Here is a 26,703-nt window from a genome sequence, read left to right as displayed (position 1 = left end):
TTTGGTATTTAACTTGACTTGGTTTCTCCTTTGATTAGTATTTCCTTTAGTGTAATACCTCCCTTTGCTGATTTTCCTTGTTGTTTTTAATTTCCTCCTAATGGAATATTTTGACAAAGATGTTCTGTAGTGCAGGTTTTCTAGTTGTAAATTCTTTAACTTTTGTTTATCATGGAAGGTTTTTATTTTGTCATCAAATCTAAAGCTTAATTTTGCTGGGTATAAGAGTCTTGGTTGATATTTATTTTTTTCAGAGTTTGGTATATGTTGTTTCAGGATCATATAGCTTTCAGAGTCTGGGTTGAAAAATCTGTAGATAACCTAATTGGGTTTTCCCTATATATAATCTGATTCTTATTGCTTGTGGCTTTTAAGATTCTCTCCTTATTCTGCATGCTAGGCATTTTTATTATAATGTGCCTTGTTGTGGATCTGTAGTGATTTTGTACATTTGACATCCTATAACATCCTATGACATCCACCATCATTGCTAACCCCCTGCCCCCTCCCTTCCCCTCCCATCCCTCTGCCCTATCTAGAGTTTGTCTATTCCTCCCATGCTCCTCCTTCCTATCCCATTATGGGTCAGTCACCTTATATCAGAGAAAACATTTGGCATTTGTGTTTTTTTTGCGATTGGCTAACTTCACTTAATTCACAATAGCTAACCTGTGTAACCAACCTAGATGCCCCTCAGTAGATGAATGGATTAAAAAAATGTGGCATATATATACAATGGAATATTACTTAGCAATAAAAGAGAAAATTATGGCATTTGCAGATAAATGGATGACACTGGAGAAAATTTTCTGATATTATTTCATTGAATAGATTGCTTGTTCCTTTGGTTGGGAACTCTATGCCTTCTTCTATCCAGATAATTCTTAAACTTGTTTTTTATATTGTCCCATAGTTCTTGAATGTTCTGCTAATGGTTTCTTACCATCTTCACTGAGTGGTCAACATTCTTTTCATGATTTTATAATTTGGAGCTGGGATTGTGGCTCAGCGGTAGAGCGCTCTGTCTAGCACAGGCAGAACTTGGGTTCGATCCTCAGCACCACATAAAAATAAAGGCATTGTATTGTGTCCACCTACACCTAAAAAAATAAATATATAAAAAAGTTTCAGTATAAAAAAAAAGAGATTTTGTATTTTGTCTTCATTGTCTTTAGTCCAGTTTTCTAAGTGATCTAATCTGTCAGCAGTGCTTTCTATTGAGTTTTTAATTTGGTTTATTGTTTCTTTCATTTCAAAGATTTCTGGTTTTTTTTTCAGAACCTATATCTCCTTATTGAAGTAATGTTTTGCTTTCTATATTTGCTTATGTATCTCTTTATTGAAACGATATTTTGCTGCCTGTATTTACTCTCTTACATCATCCATTCATTTAAGAACATTTTAATTATGTACATCTTGAATTTCTTCTCTGTCATTTCTGCTGTTGTTCTGGCCATGGATTCTAATAATGTAGTTTTCTTGGTTTATTTGGAGCACTTTCTTACTTTTTTTTTATGTTGTTCATGTATTTTCCCTTCTAGCACTGCAGATCTGAGGCATTACAGTTTTTACCCTATAGACTTATAGTATCCCTGCAGGGTTCCAATACCTCCCCTTTAAGAGGGAGAACAATATTAAAAGATCCCAATATAAACAATATAGAACCTTAAATCAAATAGCTGCTATTAAGACATTTATGGTTTTGTCACAGTATACAGAAATGATGAGTTCATTTATTATCTATACTATAAACAGTAGGTTTGCAAAAGGGTCTACCATTTCTGAAGGTGGACACAGAACCTGGGGTGAGTTGTAGGATGAGATGTTGAGGGGGTAGGAGGTGGGGATATATAGTTACTAGATCTTAGAAGTGTGAAAGAAGAATCTAAAGAAGTTGGTTAGTAGCAGAAGAGAGAGAAAGTGATTTGGGGGAGACAAGTAAGTGGGAAGATAATAGAGTACAAAAAGCAAACAAACATAAATATTAAGAAAAATAAAAATGTAATAATAGATAAAAAGCATATGCAACACAACTGTAATATGCTATTCAGACATCCCAATCCTCAGTAGCTTAATTCATGAAAAGTACTTAGTTTCACAAATGTTGGGGATTTGAGGGCAGGAGAAAAGAAAGAGAGGAAAGAAAAAATCTTGAAAGAAGATACGAAGATTGTGCTTTTTTTTTTTGAGATCAGTATCTTTCCTATTTCCCTTCTCATTCAATAGGTGGGGTTATCTGTTGTTTGCTGTATCTTTACCCTCAGGATAATGTTATTAGGGTGGAAGGGTTAGTCTTGGGGGCGTAGCTCCTGCAGGTGGGGAACAGTACTTGTCTGTCCGATGGGAAACTTCACACCAAGGATCTCCTTTGAGGCCTGCTGTGTGGTGTGGGTACGTGGTCTTATCTCCTTATATCACCTGTGACTCTCACAATTCCTGGTCTCTAGTTTAGTCTTCAAAATGTATCTCACTCACCCCCTCCCTTTCTAACTTCCCAGTCAGGAACCTTTCTCTCTGGAGGTATTTTGGGCTGTGCTGTGGGGGCTGCACACCTGGGGTGGAGAGCTGTTTTGTACTGGGAATATCAGTACTCAGACCAGCTGTGTGACTGCAAGCATTATAGGCTACAGGAAAGAGGGGGAGTTGGGGACTAAAGGTACCTTTATATTGCTTCTAAGCCCCAGCCGGTATTCCAAACTGGGGAAATACCAGCTAAAGTTGGCTAGGAAGGTGTCCCAAGATAGAGGCAGCTGCTTTCAGCAATGGAGTGTTGGTCTGGTTGGGCCAGGTGGTGGCAGTGGGCGGTATGTTAAGAGATACAATTCTGTGGCATGTAGTGTTGTGGCTGACAGCTGTCTCTAGACCCTGTGCAGTGTCCCCAGGTGTAGGCTACCACATGCAGGGGACTATGGCAGTGGTTGAAGTGTCCCAGATGGAGGCAACTGGGGGAACCCCACATTGGTAGATGGGGGTCCACACAGGAGTGATGGAATTCCTGTGTGGGTGGGCGGCCAGGAGTCCTGTGCCAGTGCTGAGGCCTAGAGATCTTCACGGGTGCGGTGGTGGTGATTCCTGGGAGGGAGCAGCTGTCAGGAGTCCTCGAATTACTCACAGAGAAACAGTATTCCAACTACTTGAATCCCAGGTCATGGAGAGACACAGAATGCAGCCTCCCTCTAACCCACCATCTTGGATCCCCTCCATTCTACATTTTTATCCTAACCTAAAGCATGGTACATGTTTTGAGGAAAATAATTCATACTCCTAAATATGTGTAGTTAGTGTATTTTATTTACCATTTATGCATTTAAGCATATTAAAATTTATAGCTTTTTTTATTATAGAAAGCATGTAGGTATACTTTAAAGAAGGGGATATGCTAAAATTATTTATTCCTGTCTTACCACAATATTTTGATGTATTTGTAATCCGGCTTTTTTTTTTTTTTTTTTTTTTTTTTGGTCCAAGAATATAGTTATGCTTAAACCTCAATAAAACTTTTAAAAACTGTTTGGGTCATGCTAGATGTGCTATTTTTGCATTCTTATGACCATTACTTTTAGTGGTTATGTGTTATCACGTTGTTCAATAAATGTTTCATAGTTTACCAAAATTTCCCCTTTTTGTTGAACATTTAAATTATTTCCAATTTTAACTATTATGCCACAACATGTAGCTCTTTTATGGATTTATGATTATATTCTTAGGAAAGATTAACAGAATTGGGATTATTGGGCCAAATTATAGAAACATTTAAAAGTCTATTGATTTGTATTGACAGATTGATTTCCTAAAGTATTATATACTAATTTCCATTTCCACCAAAATAACTTTAGCTTTTGTTTTTGGTATATACTGCTAGTAGCATTAGTATTTTTATTTAAAATGACCATGCTAGCTTAGTAGGGGGGAAAAACTTATTTGTATTTATTTATTTATTTATTTTTTGTGGTGCTGGGGATTGAACCCAGGGCCTTGTGCATGAGAGGAAGGAACTCTACCAACTGAGCTATATCCCTAGCCCTAAAAAAAAAACCCTTATATTTTTATTTGCCTTGTTGATTTTCAGTGGAACTCTCGCTAGTATTTATTATTTTGTGAAGTGACTACTCCTGTTCTTTATTTATTCAACTATTTAAACCTGGTTATATAATAAAATTATCAACCTCTTTTCCATTATAATTTCTACAAATACTTTTTAGCCACTTGACTTGTTATTTGTGTTAGTTTTGTGTTTTATTGCATAAATTTTCAAATTCTGTGTAGTAAAAATGTATTAGCCTTTTTCTCTGGCTATATTTTTGAATACTTCAAAGATTAGAAACTTTTCTTCCTCTCACACCCAGATTTTATAATTATATTCTATTCTAAGCAATACATTGAATAATCACATTCCCTTTATTTTTGTTTGTCTGTCCCTTAAGTAAGGAGAGATAAGGTGATGGAATCCTTATTTTTGCTATTCAATTTGGAGATTCTCATTAGTTAAGCAACACCTCTCTAAAGAAATATTTTTACAAATTTACCCCTCTACACATTCTGACATTTTTAATATGTCTTTGATTTGACTGAAGGATCCTAGAGTAATGAATATTATTTTTGTACATGTCTTTGAAATTTGTCATAGGGAAATCTTCCATTCACTTTGATATCTCTAGTGCTTCAACTGGAGACCAAAAATTGCCATTTTAAATATTGCATTTTTTCTAAGCATTTTAATGTATAATTCATCTAAAATCTCTGTTCTTTGTGTAATATAAAGATGATAATAGGGTGTTTCCCATATCACTACCCCATTTATGCACCCTTAAGAGTAGAATAATTCACTTCATTCTTATTGTTTTACAATGTACATTAAAATATTATGCATATTAGGGTGCCTCTGATAAATAGGCATATAATATCAAATTACATGTAAAACATCTTTATATCCTTTCTTATAGAAGCATAGAATATTTTAGGGTTATTGAGATATGTTATTTTTGCCTGAAGTTTAAAATTCATTTAGAAAACCCAGTGTGACAGGGCACATATGTAATTTAAATATCTTTTAATAAGCAGAGTCAGATTTGTTATACAAATTTATGTCTAAATTCTTAATGATTATATACCTTTTCCCCTTTTTAACATGTGCATGACACAATGAAACTAATCCATCATGATAGTATTAGGGACACTGACTCTATACATAATCACATAATTTTTTTAAACATTACATAATTTTTTATTATTATTTTTTAATATTTATTTTTTAGTTTCAGGTGGACACAATATCTTTATTTTATTTTTATGTGATGCTAAGAATCGAACCCAGTGCCTCACGCATGATAGGCGAGCGTGCTACCACTTGAGCCACATCCCCAGCCCCACAATTTTTTATTATTAAATGAGAAAATCTCATTTGTTACATCATCACATTGCTAGTCAAAGAAATGCTGCAGTGATGAAGAAAGTCAATTTTGGATCAACCAAAGTCTTCATTTCTACTACATTCATTTACAAAGAAATAATGTTCAACACAGCCCAACAAAACATTCTTGGTTTTCTTCATATTGAAAGTCCCCCAAACACATAATTTATTTTATTTTTTTAAATGTTGATGGACCTTTACTTTATTCATTTATTTATATGTGGTGCTAAGAATCGAACCTGCCTTACACATGCTAGGCAAGTGCTCTACCTCTGAGCCACAATCCCAGCCTACATAATCACATTATTTGATTTGCAAAGGGAAATTCTGGAACATATTCCAGTTGTGAACCCCATATAATTTGGTAAAATGTGTCTTTGTTCGAAAATATTGAACAAAATCCTTAAGAAACAAAGCCAAAAATGAAATGAATAGTGCGTGGCTTAAAAGAAATAAAAAGAATTCATTTAAGCCATTTTTTTTTTAATACTGGGGATTGAACTCAGGGGCACTCAACCACTGAGCCACATCCTCAGCCCTATTTTGTATTTTATTTAGAGACAGGGTCTCACTGAGTTGCTCAGCACCTCACTGTTGCTGAGGCTGGCTTTGAACTCGTGATCCTCCTGTCTCAGCCTCCTAAGCCCCTGGGATTACAGGTGTGGGCCACCACACCCAGCTTCATTTAAGCCTTTTATTTCCTACTTAGGAATCTAGGGTTGGACATAATCCACATTTATATGTAAATAATTAATAGTAAATTTGTAAGATTTATAAGTAACCTTGTATGTTACATTTTACTCTCTAAATACTGCAGAAACGAAATAGAATGATTTTAATTTTCAAGAATTTATAATGTATATATTATAGCATAAATAATTTTTAAAAATAAATAATATAAAACCAATTTCTGATACACACCTCAAAGTATTAATAGCAATTTCCTTTTCGGAGTAAAATAAAAGAGAAGCAGGTTTTGGAAGATGGCGGCAAAGGGAGTGCATCAACTCCGTGTACTGTGTCACTGTGAGGGAAAATGACGAGTTAGAACGGCTAAAAGCTATCTTGTTAGGAATTTCCAGCAAAATTGGGGTGCTCCAAAACCTAGTGGAAGGATTTTCATCGCACGAGGATCAGATTCGGGGGCTCAAACGCGAGCGATCTGTCTTCACAGAGGGTCACGCTGCTTATTCAGCAAATCGCCCCACAGCTAGAGTCTGCGGCGCGTGCTGGGAAACGACGAGCTAGCGGCGCAGAGATGCAGCGCTGCTGATTCTGCAGACTCCTGCCAGCTGTGCATTTGCTGTGCTCGGAGCTGAATTCTGGGTTTGAGAAGGGGAAAGGAAATGGTCCAGTTCGGTTCTCCACACCGGTCAGACCACAGAGGAAGCCAGCGGCCACCATCTTGGAGAGCTGACATCACCATCCTTGTTTTCTACTGATCGCAGCTCTTTCAGCTATAGAACAGGTAATTTCAGGATGACATTTGTGTGCGTCTCGCAGACAAATTGCTCAGACTTAGTGCTAAATAACCCGCGGAAACTGCTTCTTGGAGCCTGCTCCTATCGGAACACACACCGAGCCCGGAGCGGCCGAGTTCCGGCTCCCGGAGCTGCTCTGGCCCAGGGCTATAGAACCCGCAAAAACTGCTACTTGGAGCCTGCTCCTGTCAGAGCACGCACCAAGCCCGGAGAGTCCGAATTCTGGCTCCCGGAATTGCTCTGGCCCAGGGATAAAGAACCCGCGGAAACTGCTTCTCGGCCCGGGTCCTGCTGAATACTGTGGAGACCAGAGGGGCGGAGCAGAGCCGCCGTCTGCGCTCGGAACAGGCCCAACGACCCGCCGGCGTGGTATCACGTCACCCCAACTGGAGTGAGGGCCGAACAGAGCCACCACCCGCACCCAGAACAGGCCCAGCGACCCGCCGGCGTGGCAGTCATGTCACCCCATTTGGAGTAGGGGCAGAACAGAGCCGCAGCCCGATCCTGCAAGGTAGACAGACCTGCGACCGACCGGTGGAACAGGCCCAGTGGTCTGCCAATGTGGTAGACACATCACACCATTTGGAATAGGGGCAGAGCAGAGACGCTGCCCGCATCCGGAACAGGCCCAACGACCCGCTGGGGTGGTAGTCACGTCACCCCAATTGGAGTAGGGGCAGAGCAGAGCCGCCACCCGCGCCTGCAAGGTAGGCAGACCTGCGACCAACCGGCGGATCAGGCCCAGCGGCCTGCTGGTGTGGTAGACACGTCACCCCAATTGGAGTAGGGACAGAGCAGAGCCTTCGCCCGCGGCTGGAACAGGCCCAGCGGCCCGACAGAGTGGTAGTCACGTCACCCCAATTGGAGTAGGGACAGAGCAGAGCCACCGCCTGCGCACGGAACAGGTCCAGCGACCTGCCGGCGTGGTAGTCACGACACCCCAATTGGAGTAGGGGCAGAGCAGATCCGTCACCCGCGCCTGCAAGGTAGGCAGGCCTGTGACCGACTGGCGGAACAGGCCCAGGGCCTGCTGGTGTGGTAGACACGTCACACCAATTGGGGGAGGGGCAGAGCAGAGCCGCCTCTCGAGCCTGGAACAGGCCCAGCGGCCTGCCGGCGTGGCAGTCACCTCACCCCATTTGGAGCAGGGGCAGAGCAGAGCCACAGCCCACGCCCAGAACAGGCCCAGCGACCTACCGGCGTGGTAGTCACAACATCCCAATTGGAGTAGGGGCAGAGCAGAGCCGCCGCCCGCGCCTGCAAGGTAGGCAGACCTGCGACGGACTGGCAGAACAGGCCTAGGGGTTCGCGGGAGTGGTAGACACGTCACACCAATTGGAGTAGGGGCAGAGCAGAGCCGCCGACCGCGCCTACAGGGTAGGCAGACCTGCGACCGACCGGCAGAACAGGCCCAGGGGTTCGCGGGCGTGGTAGACACATCACACCAATTGGAGGAAGGGCAGAGCAGAACCGCTGTCCGCGCCTCCAAGGTAGGCAGACCTGCGACCGGCAGAACAGTCCCAGCGGCCCGCCAGCGTGGTAAACAGATCACCCCAATTGGAGGAGGAGCAGAGCCGCCGCCCGCCCCTGCAAGGGAGAATTTTCAACTATACGAGAGCAATATAAATATATAGGGGGAAAATTTCAAAAACACAACAGTTTCACCAAGTAGAAAGAAACATGAGCAATATGAAAAGACAAGGAAAGAAAGGACCACAAGCAATGCAGTTCAACTCAACTTTAGAAGAGGTAATAGCTGCAACAGATGGAATGTCAGATAAGGAATTCAGGATATACATGCTGCAGATGATCTGGAGTCTCAAGGAAGACATTAGACAGCAAAATCAGACAATGAAAGATCACTTCGACCACTTCGACAATGTATTACATAAACAAATCCAAGAAGCAAAAGATCAACTATACAGGGAGATAGAGGTAATAAAAAACAAACAAACAGAAATCCTAGAAATGCAGGAAGCAATAAACCAACTTAAAAACTCAATTGAGAATACTACCAGCAGAGTAGAACACTTAGAAGATAGAACATCAGACAATGAAGACAAAGTATTTCAACTTGAAAAGAACATAGACAGCTCAGCAAGACTGTTAAGAAATCATGAGCAGAACATCCAAGAAATATGGGATAATATAAAGAGACCAAACTTAAGAGTCATTGGAATACAGGAAGGTATAGAGGTCCAAACTAAAGGAATAAGCAATCTATTCAATGAAATAATACGAGAAAACTTCCCAGACTTGAAGAATGAGACAGAATCCCAAATCCTAGAAGCCTACAGGACGCCGAATGTGCAAAATCATAAGAGATCCACACCTAGACACATTATAATGAAGATGCCCAACATACAGAATAAGGAGAGAATTTTAAAAGCTACAAGAGAAAGGAAGGAGATTACATTTAGGGGTAAACCAATCAGGATAACAGCTGATCTTTCAACACAGACTCTGAAAGCTAGAAGATCCGGGAATAACATATATCAATCACTGAAAGAAAATGGGTTCCAACCAAGAATTGTGTATCCAGCCAAATTAAGCTTCAGGATGGAAGATGAAATTAAAACCTTCCACGATAAACAAAAGTTAAAAGAATTTGCAGCTAGAAAACCATGTCTTCAAAACATCCTCGGCAAAACATTACAGGAAGAGGAAATGGAAAATAACAATGAAAACCAACAGTGGGAGGTAGGACAGTAAAGGGGGGAAAATAATCAAAAAGGAAAACAAACCATGTTTAGTAACATAAATAAACAAATATGGCTGGAAGAACAACCCATATCTCAATAATAACCCTAAATGTTAAAGGCTTAAACTCACCAATTAAGAGACACAGGCTAGTAGAATGGATCACAAAACAAGACCCAACAATATGCTGCCTACAGGAAACGCATTTGATAGGAAAAGACATACATAGACTGAAGGTGAAAGGTTGGGAAAAATCATATCACTCATATGGACTTCGGAAACAAGCAGGAGTGTCCATACTCATATCAAATAAAATAGATTTCAAGCCAAAGTTAATCAAAAGGGATAAAGAGGGACACTACATACTGCTCAAGGGAACCATACACCAACAAGACATAACAATCATAAATATATATGCCCCAAACAATGGTGCAGCTATGTTCATCAAGCAAACTCTTCTCAAGTTTAAGAGTCTAATAGACCACCATACAATAATCATGGGAGACTTCAACACACCTCTCTCACCACTGGACAGATCTTCCAAACAAAAGTTGAATAAGGAAACTATAGAACTCAATAACACAATTAATAACCTAGACTTAATTGATATATATAGAATATACCACCCAAGATCAAGCAGTTACACTTTTTTCTCAGTAGCACATGGATCCTTCTCAAAAATAGATCATATATTATGTCACAGGGCAACTCTTAGACAATATAAAGGAGTAGAGATAATACCATGCATCTTATCTGATCATAATGGAATGAAACTGAAAATCAACGATAAAAGAAGTAAGGAAAAATCATGCATCACTTGGAGAATGAACAATAGGTTACTGAATGATCAATGGGTTATAGAAGACATCAAGGAGGAAATTAAAAAATTCTTAGAGATAAATGAAAACACACACACAACATATCGGAATCTATGGGACACATTGAAAGCAGTTCTAAGAGGAAAATTCATTGCTTGGAGTTCATTCCTTAAAAAAAGAAAAAACCAACAAATAAATGATCTCATACTTCATCTCAAAATCCTAGAAAAAGAAGAGCAAAACAACAACAAAAGAAGTAGAAGGCAAGAAATAATTAAAATCAGAGCTGAAATTAATGAAATTGAAACAAAAGAGACAATTGAAAAAGATTGACAAAACTAAAAGTTGGTTCTTTGAAAAAATAAATAAAATCGACAGACCCTTAGCCATGCTAACGAAGAGAAGAAGAGAGAGAAATCAAATTACTAGCATACGGGATGAAAAAGGCAATATCACAACAGACACTTCAGAAATACAGAAGATAATCAGAAACTATTTTGAATCCTTATACTCCAATAAAATAGAAGATAGTGAAGGCATCGATAAATTTCTTAAGTCATATGACCTGCCCAGATTGAGTCAGGAGGATATTGACAACCTAAACAGACCAATATCAATTGAGGAAATAGAAGAAACCATCAAAAGACTACCAACTAAGAAAAGCCCAGGACCGGATGGGTATATAGCAGAGTTTTACAAAATCTTTAAAGAGGAACTAATACCAATACTTTTCAAGCTATTTCAGGAAATAAAAAAAAGAGGGAGAACTTCCAAATTCATTCTACGAGGCCAACATCACCCTGATTCCTAAACCAGTCAAAGACACTTCAAAGAAAGAAAACTACAGACCAATATCTCTAATGAACCTAGATGCAAAAATCCTCAATAAAATTCTGGCGAATCGGATTCAAAAACATATCAAAAAAATTGTGCGCCATGATCAAGTAGGATTCATCCCTGGCATGCAAGGCTGGTTCAATATACGGAAATCAATAAATGTTATTCACCACATCAATAGGCTTAAAAATAAGAACCATATGATCATCTCAATAGATGCGGAAAAAGCATTCGACAAAGTACAGCATCCCTTTATGTTCAAAACGCTAGAAAAGCTAGGGATAACAGGAACTTACCTCAACATTGTAAAAGCAATCTATGCTAAGCCTCAGGCTAGCATCATTCTGAATGGAGAAAAATTGAAGGCATTCCCTCTAAAATCTGGAACAAGACAGGGATGCCCTCTCTCACCACTTCTGTTCAACATAGTTCTCGAAACACTGGCCAGAGCAATTAGACAGACGAAAGAAATTAAAGGCATAAAAATAGGAAAAGAAGAACTTAAATTATCACTATTTGCAGATGACATGATTCTATACCTAGCAGACCCAAAAGGGTCTACAAAGAAACTATTAGAGCTAATAAATGAATTCAGCAAAGTGGCAGGATATAAAATCAACACGTATAAATCAAAGGCATTCCTGTATATCAGCGACAAATCCTCTGAAATGGAAATGAGGACAACCACTCCATTCACAATATCCCCCCAAAAAATAAAATACTTAGGAATCAACCTAACAAAAGAGGTGAAAGACTTATACAATGAAAACTACAGAACCCTAAAGAGAGAAATAGAAGAAGATCTTAGAATATGGAAAAATATACCCTGTTCATGGATAGGCAGAACTAACATCATCAAAATGGCGATATTACCAAAAGTTCTCTATAGGTTCAATGCGAAGCCAATCAAAATCCCAATGGCATTTCTTGTAGAAATAGAGAAAGCAATCATGAAATTCATATGGAAAAACAAAAGACCCAGAATAGCAAAAACAATGCTAAGCAGGAAGGGTGAATCAGGCGGTATAGCGATACCAGACTTCAAACTATACTACAGAGCAATAGTAACAAAAACAGCATGGTACTGGTACCAAAACAGGCAGGTGGACCAATGGTACAGAATAGAGGACACAGAAACCAATCCACAAAACTACAACTATCTTATATTTGATAAAGGGGCTAAAAGCATGCAACGGAGGAAGGATAGCATCTTCAACAAATGGTGTTGGGAAAACTGGAAATCCATATGCAACAAAATGAAACTGAATCCCTTTCTCTCGCCATGCACAAAAGTTAACTCAAAATGGATCAAGGAGCTTGATATCAAATCAGAGACACGGCGTCTGATAGAAGAAAAAGCTGGCTACGATCTACATACTGTGGGGTTGGCTCCAAATTCCTCAATAGGACACCCATAGCACAAGAGTTAATAAATAGAATCAACAAATGGGACTTACTCAAACTAAAAAGTTTTTTCTCAGCAAAAGAAACAATAAGAGAGGTAAATAGGGAGCCTACGTCATGGGAACAAATCTTTACTCCTCACACTTCAGATAGAGCCCTAATATCCAGAGTATACAAAGAACTCAAAAAATTAGACAACAAGATAACAAATAACCCAATCAACAAATGGGCCAAAGACCTGAACAGACACTTCTCAGAGGAGGACATACAATCAATCAACAAGTATATGAAAAAATGCTCACCATCCCTAGCAGTCAGAGAAATGCAAATCAAAACCACCCTAAGATACCATCTCACTCCAGTAAGATTGGCAGCCATTAGGAAGTCAAACAACAACAAGTGCTGGCGAGGATGTGGGGAAAAGGATACACTTGTTCATTGTTGGTGGGACTGCAAATTGGTGCAGCCAATCTGGAAAGCAGTATGGAGATTCCTGGGTAAGCTGGGAATGGAACCACCATTTGACCCAGCTATTCCCCTTCTCGGTCTATTCCCTAAAGACCTAAAAAGAGCATGCTACAGGGACACTGATACATCGATGTTCATAGCAGCACAATTCACAATAGCAAGACTGTGGAACCAACCTAGATGCCCTTCAATAGACGAATGGATAAAAAAAATGTGGCATTTATACACAATGGAGTATTACTCTGCATTAAAAAATGACAAAATCATAGAATTTGGAGGGAAATGGATGGCATTAGAGCAGATTATGCTAAGTGAAGCTAGCCAATCCCTAAAAAACAAATGCCAAATGTCTTCTTTGATATAAGGAGAGTAACTAAGAACAGAGTAGGGACGAAGAGCATGAGAAGTAGATTAACATTAAACAGGGATGAGGGGTCGGAGGGAAAGGGAGGGAGAAGGGAAATTGCATGGAAATGGAAGGAGACCCTCAGGGTTATACAAAATTACATACAAGAGGAAGTGAGGGGAAAGGGAAAAATAATACAAGGGGGAGATATGAGCTGCAGTAGCGGTGGTAGAGAGAGAAGAGGGGAGGGGAGGGGAGGGGAGGGGGGATAGTAAAGGATAGGAAAGGCAGCAGAATACAAGAGACACTAGTATGACAATGTATAAATCAATGGAAGTGTAACTGATGTGATTCTGCAATCTGTATACGGGGTAAAAATGGGAGTTCATAAACCCACTTGAATCAAAGTGTGAAATATGATATATCAAGAACTATGTAAAGTTTTGAACAACCAACAATTAAAAAAAAATTTAAAAAAAAATAAAAGAACCAGGGGAGTAAGAATAAGGACTTTAACTGTTCATTTTTGTAAACATTATATTGTTTTTAAAAAACTTTTTACAATATTAGCACATTCTTTTTTTTAATTTCTTTTTCTTTTGCAGTTGTAGGACAGCATGCCTTTTATTTTTCTTTTAATGTGGTACTAAGGATTAAACCCAGTGCTTCACATATGCTAGGCAAGCACTCTGCCACTGAGCTACAGGCTCAGCCCTACTGCGTTCCTTTTATATTTTAAAAAGTTTCGTTTTTTTTTTACTAGGGTTGGGGGGTATTGTTTTGTTTGTTGGTGATACTAAGTAATGGAATGCAGGGCCTTGAGAATGCTAAGCAAGCATTACACCACTAAGCTATACCCCACAAACCCCAAAGCAAACAATTTTAACAGACAAAATTCTTACCTTCATTTGCTGAGTTCATTTGTAGATAAGAAAGTTGACCATCTGTAAATAAAAATTTTTAAAAAATAGAAAGAATTTTGAATGTTTTTACCATAAAGAAATATTTAAGAAGATAGGTAGCTTTGCCCTGGCTTGAACTTTATACAATGTATACATGTATCAAAACATAACATTATTTCATAAATATGTACTATTTTATGAATAAATTTTTAAAATAAATAGAAAAATGTAAAATAGAGAAGTAGAAAGAAAAATCACTCAGTCTTAACACCCAAAGACCGTTATATTTTGCTGTTTTTTCCTACTTTTTCTTTAACATAGCTATGACCATATTGCAGACATAATTTTCTCATTTTTTTACTTAATATTAAAAAGAATCTTCCTAGCTTATTAAACTCTTCATAAATCTCATCTAAATGGCTACATGGTTTCCTACGTGTCAGTGCAATTGTTTACTAATAATTATTTTCATATTTATTTACTGAATAATTTTTCTCCACTTTGAAGTTGTTGTCAGTCTTGACTATTACAAATAATGCTATGATGGATGTTTTTCCTTTGATACCTTTTATTCTCCTCACAGCACATTCACTTTCTTTATCATCCCTGTGAGCTTTCTGAGACCAGCAACCAAAGCAAGGCCCTAAGAATACAGATAAGAAAATTTCCTTTTATCAGTGTCCTGATCAACATACCATATGTCAAAGATCATTAAGCAAACTTGAAATTGAATTAGCAAAATAATCCTTGAAATTTTGATTGAAGAAAAATAAAGTGCTTGAAGAATATAAAGGGGAAAAAAGGAACTATGATCTTTCATTAAATTTAATATATTGTTTCAGGCTGATTGTGAATATATGGTAGTCTCTTTAACACAGAATAGATACAAAATTGCTTCCCATCTTGATCTGAAAGATAAGCTGACATTATTTTTTAACTTAAGAAAGCACATCCTTTGATATTCTAGAAGTAATAATATCTTGATGTCAAATAGTCCTTACCTCTGTAGACTCCGTGTCTCTAGTCATGTTTTCACCATGCATGGCCTGCTCTAAAGTTGTTGAGAATACCTTGTTTTGTGAAACTGAAGTGCTTCTGAAAAGTAGTGTGCAGATATAAACTTTGTCAAATCCAAACATTTGAAAAATATGCCTGGTAACTTTTTATATAAAGAAATTTAATTGAAAGGATGAAGGGAGGAAGAGAAAGAGAAAAGCTGACTATAGAGGTCACATGACTATTTCATGCCTAATCTTAGGTTCTCAGTGGGATAGCAGAATTAGAATTTAGACTGGCCTGCTTGTTCTTGGCACAATATTCTTACCTATACCTCAGGGAATTTCTTTAGAATGACATTATTAAATAAGCCTTGATTTAGATATTAATATTGATTTAGGCCATTAATATTTGTAAGTGGGTAGGGAATAATGACTTTAAAAAATTAACACTGGGACCAGTTTGGTGTGACTATTTGCTGTCTTCAATTAACTGACTTTATATTTTATTACCATGTTTCTAGAACAATATATTGAAAAGATGTTAGAGATAAAAGAGATTATGGATAACGTACTTGCCAAACAGAAAGCAGAAAGGGATGATCTGGCTAAAAAATACAGGTGAGTGAAAAATATATGTGCTGTATAGTTTCTAGAATGTATCTGTTTTTAGCTATAGAAGTACTGTAGTTTGGATCTGCAATGTCCTCTAGAGGTGCTTGGTAAAGGCTTAGTTCCCAGATGGGCACTAATTGGAGGTGGGTCTGGGGGGATGCCTTCCCGTCATTGGTGCAAGCCCTAAAGGGGAATAGCAGGGCCCCTTCTGCTTCCTCTCTCTGTGTTCTGGCCATGAAATAAACAACTTTGCTGAGCCACTCACTCCACCATGATGTGCTGCATGCTGCCTCACCATAGTCCCAGAGCATCTTGAGGCCAACCAACCATGGACTGAAACCTCTTTAACCATGAGCCAAAATAAACCTTTCTTTTTACAAATTTGTTATCTCAGGTGTTTGTTAAAGTAATGGAAAGCTGACTAACATAAATAGGCCTAGAATTTCTAAAGAATACAAACATTGCTTGGAACCAATAAATGACTTCATGATATTGTCTAATCTCTTATCTCTGTAGAGAATGATACTTTCTAGAAATATATGTATTTTTAACTCCTTACTTGAAATGTTCAGAAAAGAACATTTTAGTATCTTAAAAAGTTGTCTACAGTGAAGAATCTTGTAAAAGCCTTTCTGATCATGAATTCTACAGATTCTTAGCACACCTAAATTTTCTACATTAATTTTTTTTTCTTTTACAGTAAATATTGTTTCTTTTAGTGCAGTTGATTAATCTTAGGATTGTGTGTACATGTGTATGTGTATGTGTCTGTACTTCTAATCTTTCAGGGTTCTTTATCCTGAAAATGTTGATTATATACCTCTTATTCTTTTTTGAGAAAATTAAAATATTCTGTATCTTTTTATTATTTGGATATTTTTATTAGTTTTTAACGAGACTTAGCTACTTAATTCCATTTGACATCTATTACATATTCAGGTTTCTCTGGACTTATTTAAAAATCAGTTTGAAATTTTTTAATTCTAAATCTACTATCTTCTGTCTTTATTTTGCCTTTTTCTCCAATAAGTTCCTTCTTGCTTCCTGACATGTTTCCCTGGCAGTAGCAAGCAAGTGAGCTTTCATTGATGGGTAAATGACTGTGGGATATGTTCTAGGGAACTTTAGAATCTAGCTTTAATTCTCTTTAATTATCCTATGGTGAACAGTGTGAACACTTAGAATTTTGTGAACATTCTAGTGACCATCTAGAATTTTGGAAACTTCCTGATAACTAGAGTTTCAGGTGTGTAAATCCTTATTAAGAGTGCTATAAAATTTCAAATCTTGGTCTGAGTAATCAAAGAGATTTTGCTGTCTGAATTCCTTATTTCACATGATGTGGTATTAGTATTTTTATTTCTCCTTTAGCTAACTTTTTGCATTTTTTTGCTACTGTTATTTGCTAAACTGATTTCTTCTTGCTGCTTTTTCCACTTAACATATGACAACTTTTAAATGTTTGCTGGATATTCAGTATCGACAACTCTATACTTTGATAAGAAAGGCAAGATATCTTATAATTGCTTTTCATTAAAACAGCATTTCTAAAGCATGGTGTGGTAGGTACCTGAAATCATTTCAGTGAAGTAAAAACTATTTTTTATAATAATACTAAGATATTAATTGTTTTCTTTTGTGAGTGTACAGTGGAACTTTCCAGAGGTAACCTGATGGTAATGGAGTGTGGGGGCATATATTCTTGTGTTTTACATTTTTATCAGTTTTAATTTCTAAAACAGTAAATATCGATAGGTATAATTCATACAAACAAAAGCCCTTTGGGTTCCGCCAAAATTTTTTAAAGTACAAATAGATCCTGAGGCCAAAATGTTTTAGAACCACTGGAAATGAAGAGCGTAATTTCCTGAAGCTCAGTGGGGGATAGGTAGACTTAGCCAAAATACCAAGAGCTATAATGAGCCATTTCCTCTTCTTTAGTCTCAAGATTCTGAGAGATTTGGTTTGGGGAAGGTGCACAGGATGATGGTCATCTAGATAGTCACTCTGGACTTGAAAGTGTCTCGAGATAGATTCAAAGTACAATTACAGTCATTACTTGATAAATTAATATTTCTCAGGTCTAGTTGAGGTGTGATTATTCACAAAACAATCTTGTTTCTCTATAGCTAAAGGAACCTGAGTGGAACTTACTATCAAATTTTACTTCCTAATACACCTTTCTACTCAAAACAGTAAGCAAACCCCAAACTTAAAAAATGGTGGTTCTCTTTAGCCACCAACTACTACTTTCCAATCAAAAACAAGTAGATATCTAGATAGACAATATAAGTGTTATTATCTTTTAGAGTTGATTCACGGCTGATAAATAATAATATGGATATAAATCTAACAACTTCATTATCACATTCTTTAAAAAGTAAAACTCACTGTTTTAGTCATTTTTTTGTTTGTTTTTGTTTTTTGCTGTGACCAAAAGCCCTGAAAAAGACAATTAGAGGAGGAAAAGTTTATTTTGGCTCATGGTTTCAGAGGTATCAGTACACAGATGGCCAACTCCATAGCTCTGGGCCTGAGGTAAGGCAGAACATCATGGTGGCCGGGTATGGCAGAGTAAAGTATCTCAGAACATGGCAATAGAAAGCAAAGAGCAGAGACTCTGCTTAACCAGGGACAAAATATATACTCCAAAGACATGCTCCCAGTGACCTACTCCCTACCTTCCTACAGTTACTTCCCAGTTAATCCACATCAGCAGTTTAGTGCACCTAATAACCCAATCATTTTACCTCTGAAAATTCTTCCATTGTCTCACACACAGCTTTTGGGGGACACCTCATGTCAAAACCATAACACCTGAAATAAAGGAATTTCCTCTCAATGGCAATACATTGTAAAGGTAGACTTTCGAGTACTTCAAGCTGATTAAAATCAAGACAGAGAATCTTTAACATCTAAAATGAATGATAAAACAAAGTTTTCTACTCTGTGTGTTTGTGTCCTGTGTCTGTTTCTTCCTATAGGGTATCCATAGAGTCATTTAAGCATGGAGCCCTGAGAGAACAGCTGGCCAACCTGGCCACAAGACAGAAGAGCCTTTTAGTTGTGGCAAAGAAACAGAAAAAAATAAGTCTGAAAATTCAAAATTATAAAAATGTCACATCATTGTCTGATCCTAGTTTAAGGAAGTTGCCATCCAGCTCACATATCTTCAGTGAAAAGGACAACAAAGAGCTTACCAGTCTGGAAAATTCAGTGCAGCCTCACTCAGGTTCACTTTCTCATATCAATATTGCTTGTAGAAGCATTCAAGAAACACCATTGTCTCTGGAAACATGCCATGACAGCCATAATACTAATCTTTGTCTAGATTCAGAGGCAGTAAGAAGGGAAGAATTTTCTGGAATTGAGATGAATTCTAAACAAAATGATAATGATTGTACCTTGGATGGGTTATTCAAATCTCGATACCCAGATAGCAGTGATAATAAATTGTCATCCCAACCTGATGCTTTCATTGCTCATGCAGAATATTTACAAAAAGATAATGATCATACAGAAACTACAGCCAAAGACTGTGAATTCTATAGTCCTTTTGCCATAACTGGCACATTAAATGGTTCCAAACATACAAGTATACTTTCCCAAAAGGATGCCCATCCATCAGCTGTTATTTGGGACCAGGACCTTTCCCAGTATGATCCAAAAAGAGGAAACAGAAAAACAGCTTCCCAGCAACCACCTGGGGGGACATCAGAATCCTGGGCACACCAAGCTGTTGCTGTCTTGGGCACTGATACTGTGCATCAGACAAAACAATATCTTGAAAAAACAGCTTCTGCTGTTCCACATATAAATAACAGTCAGGTCTCTTCTTCCTCTGGATCTGGCCATCAACATACTATTAAAAAGCCTTTAAACTACAGCACAACTCCTAAAAAGAAATGTATGCAGATAAAAGATTTGATATTATTAGGAAGAATGAATCCAGGAAATAACATTCTGGAATTTAAAACACAGGTATTCTATATTTTTTTCTCTAAAATCACATAAATTTTATAATAAGTAAATGTTGTTGTCACATAGGTATGTAGGGAACTGGAGTTTGACTGGGCTTCCTGAATGGAGAGATACAATCTTTGTATTCTTAGTAAGTGATATCATGCTGCTGGAATTGCCTTAATATATTACAATCACAAGCACCTTTGGATCTTCAAACCAGAACTAGTTTATTATATTGCAACAGGAAGGATTTAAGAATTAGCATAAAAATAATAAATTGAAACTGTCATTAGTTCCATATAATTTCAATAACTACCACTATACTGCTAAAGCATGCCCTAAAAGGATATGTATAAATTCATCTTCCAAAGAAGCTCAGTTTAGAACCCAGAAGTGGCTTGGAGTGTGGGTAAATCTGACTAAATTAAAACAATATTACATATACATAAAAAAGGAGGAGAAAAAAGTTTTGTTGGATATGTCTGTAAAAAGGGTTTCCTCTCCTCTTTCTCTACGTGCACTTTTTAAAAGAAGAATTTAGATTAACAAAGATCACAGAGTCCTTGAATGCTTCTTTGCTTATGGGCCAATCTGACAATTCAGTCCAGACTAATTAAAATTTAATCTGAATGACCTTTGTTTCCAGCTCTGCTCATTTCTGGATAATAAAGCTTTCCATAGTTAATAAGTTTTATTTGTAAATTTAAGTAAAAATATTTAAATTTTAAATCTCATATTGTAGTTTATGACTGAATTAGTGGCTTGATCTCAGATCCCTCAGTAATCCAATTTCTTTGCCTAGCAACCAATTTGTTGTTAAGTGGTGTCTACCTTAATTAGCCAATGCAGCTCAAAAGTTAGCAGATTAGTTATTCTATATTAGTTTTTTATTTACTCATATTTTGACAGTTGTGATACCTTCTTAAATCAGCGATAATAAAATTTTGCTAGAGATTTTCATATTTCAGCTATTTTTCTTTCCTTAACAGCTTTATTGACATATAGTTGGTATACAATATACTTACACATAATTGAAATATACAATTTGGTAGGCATTTGTATGTACCTGTGAAACAATGATCACAAGATAATGAAATATCCATTAATCTCAAAAGTTTCTTCTAGCCTTCTTGTACCCTACCTTTATCCCCTTCCCTTCCCTTTGCTGATCCCCTGATAATTACTGGTCTCTTTTCTTCTCTTACACATTCATTTACAATTCCAAGAATTGTGTGTAAGTGCAAATATACTTTATATATTGATTTTTGTCTGACTTCTTCTTCTGAATGTAATCATTTAAATTTATCCTTGTTATAGCATGAATAAGTTGTTCATTCCTTTTTCATTGTTTGATAGTAGCGCATTATATGTGTATATCAGTTTGTTTATCAGTATGCCTATGATAGACAGTTAGGTTGTTTCTATTTGTTGGCTATAAAGCTATTATGAATCTTGGTGTACCAGTTTTGGTATGACACAGACTTTAATTTTCTTGGGTAAATACCTAGGAATGGAGTTACTGGGTCATATGATAATCATACATTGAACTTAAAAAATTGTCAAAGTTGTTTGTAAAATTTTACATCTCCATTGGTTGTGAATGACAGTTCTAGTTCCTCAATGTAGTATAATCAGACTTAATTTTAGGCTTGCTATCGGAGTGTAGATGTGTGTATTGTGATATAACCTGCACATCTGTATAATGGTTTATCATTGTGGTTTTAATTTGCATGCCTATAATTATGATTGATATTGAATATCTTTTCACATGGTATTTGCCATCCATATTTATTATTTGATGAAGTGTCCAAATCTGTTGCCCTTTTTTTTTTGGTTGCTTATTTTCCTATCATGTTTTGTGATACACACACACACACACACACACTCACACAAAGTACATATAGATATAATCTTTATCAAACATGTACCATCCCAACTATTTTTACTATATTGTGGCTTGTCTTTTCATTCTCTTAACATTATTTTTTAAAAATAGAAGCCTTTAAATTTTTTTGTAATTTTAAGTGGACAGCATGCCTTTATTTTATTTGTTTATTTTTATTTGGTGCTGAGGATTAAATACAATACCTCATACATGCAAGGCAAGTGCTCTGCCACTGAACTATAGCCCCAGCCCAGAAGCCTTTAATTTTGGTGCAGGCTAAATTCTTAATTTATTCTTTCATAGATTATGTTTTTCATATCCTATTTAGGAATTATTTGTCTTCCCTAGTGACAAAGTTCTATTTTCTTCTAGAGTTTTTAGTTTTTAGTTGTACATTTAGGATTATAATCTATTTTTAATTAATTTTTGTATGTAGTACAATGTTGGATCCTCATTCATATTTTTTTTGGATATTTATAACATCTTTATTCATAAAAGAAAAAAAGTGGAAAGAAATCAAATGTCTATCAATCAACAAAAGAATAAATAGCAGTGGTATATCCATACAATGGAATATCGTTTGGCAATGTAAAGAATGAAATAATGGTACATGCTTTAACATAGATGAACCTTGAAAACATTAATTACTCTTATTGAAAAAAGTGAGCCACAATGGACCAAATATTGTATTATTCCACTTATATGAAATGACTAGAATAGAAAAATATGTAGATGTAGAGAGTCAATTAGTGTTTGCTTAAAGCAGGGGATCTAAGATTTGAAAAATGATAGGTAAGTGAATTGGGGATTCTTTGGGGGGAATAAAAAACTTTCAAATTGACTTTGGAAATGGAAACATTTCCAAAGGAAATAACATACTGGTTTTGCCCTGTGAATGTCACCAAATCATTCCCATCAAATTTAATATGTGAAACTTTTAAATTAAAATTTTTTATACCATGGCAGAAAATAATTATTAAATGACCAGTGTTCATATTTTTCTACATAGGAGCAAAAAGGTTAACCTAACAGTAATACATTTAGTTCAATCTTTTTTTTCTTTTTTTTTTTTAATTGGTTGTTCAAAATATTACAAAGCTCTTGACATCTCATATTACATATATTAGATTCAAGTGGATTATGAACTCCTATTTTTACCCCAAATACAGATTGCAGAATCACATCGGTTACACATCCACATTTTTACATAATGCCCTATTAGTAACTGTTGTATTCTGCTACCTTTCCTATCTTCTACTATCCTCCCTCCCCTCCCTTCCCCTCCCATCTTCTCTCTCTACCCCATCTACTGTAATTCATTTCCCTCCTTGTTTATTTTCCCCTTCCCCTCACAACTTCTTATATGTAATTTTGTATAACATTGAGGGTCTCCCTCCATTTCCATGCAATTTCCCTTTTCTCTCCCTTTCCCTCCCACCTCATGTCTCTGATTAATGTTAATCTTTTCTTCCTGCACTTCCTCCCTGCTCTGTTCTTAGTTGCTCTCATTATATCAAAGAAGACATTTGGTATTTGTTTTTTAGGGACTGGCTAGCTTCACTAAGCATAATCTGCTCTAATGCCATCCATTTCCCTGCAAATTCCATGATTTTGTCATTTTTTAGTGCTGCGTAATACTCCATGGTGTATAAATGCCACATTTTTTTTATTCATTCATCTATTGAAGGGCATCTGGGTTGGTTCCACAGTCTAGCAATTGTGAATTGTGCTGCTATGAACATCGTTGTGGCAGTATCTCTGTAGTATGCTCTTTTAAGGTCTTCAGGGAATAGACCGAGAAGGGCAATGGCTGGGTCAAATGGTGGTTCCATTCCCAGCTTTCCCAGGAATCTCCATACTGCTTTCCAAATTGGCAGCACCAATTTGCAGTCCCACCAGCAATGTACCAGAGTACCCTTTTCCCCACATCCTCACCAGCACTTGTTGTTGTTTGACTTCCTAATGGCTGCCAATCTTACTGGAGTGAGATGGTATCTTAGGGTGGTTTTGATTTGCATTTCTCTGACTGCTAAAGATGGGGAGCATTTTTTCATGTACTTGTTGATTGATTGTATGTCCTCCTCTGAGAAGTGTCTGTTCAGGTCCTTGGCCCATTTATTGATTGGGTTATTTGTTATATTATTGTCTAATTTTTTGAGTTCTTTGTATACTCTGGATATTAGAGCTCTATCTGAAGTGTGAGGAGTAAAAATTTGTTCCCATGATGACCTCTCTTATTGTTTCTCTTGCTGAGAAAAAACTTTTCAGTTTGAGTAAGTCCCATTTGTTGATTCTTGTTATTAACTCTTGTGCTATGGGTGTCCTATTAAGGAATTTGGAGCCCGACCCCACAATATGTAGATCGGAGCCAACTTTTTCTTCTATCAGACGCAGAGTCTCTGATTTGATATCTAATTCCTTGATCCACTTTGAGTTAACTTTTGTGCATGGTGAGAGAAAGGGATTCAGTTTCATTTTGTTGCATATGGATTTCCAGTTTTCCCAACATCATTTGTTGAAGATGCTATCCTTCCTCCATTGCATGCTTTTAGCTCCTTTATCAAATATAAGATAGTTGTAGCTTTGTGGATTAGTCTCTGTGTCCTCTATTCTGTACCATTGGTCCACCCGCCTGTTTTGGTACCAGTACCATGCCGTTTTTGTTACAATTGCTCTGTAATATAGTTTGAAATCTGGTATTGCTATACCGCCTGATTCACACTTCCTGCTTAGAATTGCTTTTGCTATTCTGAGTCTTTTATTTTTCCATATGAATTTCATGATTGCTTTCTATATTTCTACAAGAAATGCCGTTGGGATTTTGATTGGCATTGCATTGAACCTATAGAGAACTTTTGGTAATATCGATATTTTGATGATGTTAGTTCTACCTATCCATGAACAGGGTATATTTTTCCATATTCTAAGATCTTCTTCTATTTCTCTCTTTAGGATTCTGTAGTTTTCATTGTATAAGTCTTTCACCTCTTTTGTTAGGTTGATTCCCAAGTATTTTATTTTTTTTGAGGATATTGTGAATGGAGTATTTTTCCTCATTTCCGATTCAGAAGTTTTGTCGCTGATATACAGAAATGCCTTTGATTTATGCGTGTTGATTTTATATACTGCCACTTTGCTGAATTCATTTATTAGTTCTAGTAGTTTTTTTGGAGACCCTTTTGGGTCTTCTAGGTATAGAATCATGTCATCCGCAAACAGTGATAATTTAAGTTCTTCTTTTCCTATTTTTATGCCTTTAATTTCTTTCGGTCTAATTGCTCTGGCCAGTGTTTCGAGAACTATATTGAATAGAAGTGGTGATAGAGGGCATCCCTGTCTTGTTCCAGATTTTAGAGGGAATGCCTTCAATTTTTCTCCATTCAGAATGATGCTAGCCTGAGGCTTAGCATAGATAGCTTTTACAATGTCGAGGAAAGTTCCCATTATCCCTAGTTTTTCTAATGTTTTGAACATAAAGGGATGCTGTACTTTGTCGAATGCTTTTTCTGCGTCTATCGAGATGATCATATGGTTCTTATCTTTAAGTCTATTTATATGGTGAATAACATTTATTGATTTCCGTATATTGAACCAGCCTTGCATCCCATGGATGAATCCTACTTGATCATGGTGCACAATTTTTTTGATGTGCCTTTGTATCCGATTCGCCAGAATTTTATTGAGGATTTTTGCATCTAGGTTCATCAGAGATATTGGTCTGTAGTTTTCTTTCTTTGAGGTGTCTTTGTCTGGTTTTGGAATCAGGGTGATGTTGGCCTCATAGAATGAATTTGGCAAAGCTCCCTCTTTTTCTATTTCCTGAAATAACTTGAAAAGTATTGGTATTAATTCTTCTTTAAAGGTTTTGTAAAACTCCGCTGTATACCCATCCGGTCCTGGGCTTTTCTTGGTTGGTAGTCTTTTGATTGCTTCTTCAATCTCGTTCATTGATATTGGTCTGTTCAAATTGTGTGTATCCTCCTGACTCAGTCTGGGCAAATCATAGGATTTAAGAAATTTATCGATGCCTTCACTCTCTTCTATTTTATTGGAATATAGGTTTTCAAAATAATTTCTAATTGTCTTCTGTATTTCTGTAGCATCTGTTGTGATATTGCCTTTTTCATCCCGTATGTTAGTAATTTGAGTTCTCTCTCTTCTTCTCTTCGTTAGCATGGCTAAGGGTCTGTCGATCTTATTTATTTTTTCGAAGAACCAACTTTTAGTTTTGTCAATTTTTTCAATAGTTTCTTTTGTTTCAATTTTGTTGATTTCTGCTCTGATTTTAATTATTTCTTGCCTTCTGCTACATTTGCTGTTGTTTTGCTCTTCCTTTTCTAGGGCTTTGAGATGAAGTGTGAGCTCATTTATTTGTTGGTTTTTCCTTTTTTTGAGGAATGACCTCCAGGCGATGAATTTCCCTCTTAAAACTGCTTTCATTGTGTCCCATAGATTCCTATATGTTGTATCTGTATTTTCATTTATCTCTAAGAATTTTTTGATTTCCTCCTTTATGTCTTCTGTGACCCATTGATCATTCAGTAACATATTGTTCATTTTCCATGTGATGTAGGATTTTTCCTTCCTTCTTTTATCATTCATTTCCAGTTTCATTCCATTATGATCAGATAAAATACATGGTATTATCTCCACCCCTTTATATTTACTGAGTGTTGCCCTATGGCATAATATATGGTCTATTTTTGAGAAGGATCCATGTGCTGCTGAGAAAAAAGTATATCCACTTGATGATGGTTGATATATTCTATATATGTCAGTTAAGTCTAGGTCATTGATTGTGATATTGAGCTCTATAGTCTCTTTATTCAACTTTTGTTTGGAGGATTTGTCCAATGGTGAGAGAGGTGTGTTGAAGTCA

At 36.8% G+C, this 26,703-nt stretch overlaps 1 protein-coding gene across 1 annotated transcript in view; it reads left to right on the top strand.

Moving 5' to 3' along the window:
* Positions 1-26,703, top strand: part of Ankrd31 (ankyrin repeat domain 31) — a 196,902-nt gene that overhangs the window by 143,718 nt on the left and 26,481 nt on the right. Inside the window, 2 exon segments of the mRNA XM_076857689.2 lie at positions 15,886-15,982; positions 18,961-19,957. Of these exon segments, the coding sequence (XP_076713804.2) occupies positions 15,886-15,982; positions 18,961-19,957 (1,094 nt within the window).

The sequence above is a fragment of the Callospermophilus lateralis genome, chromosome 5 (assembly GCF_048772815.1).
Source record: "Callospermophilus lateralis isolate mCalLat2 chromosome 5, mCalLat2.hap1, whole genome shotgun sequence".
NCBI classification, from domain to species: domain Eukaryota; kingdom Metazoa; phylum Chordata; class Mammalia; order Rodentia; family Sciuridae; genus Callospermophilus; species Callospermophilus lateralis.
This window is presented reverse-complemented; position numbering and strand designations above follow the sequence as displayed.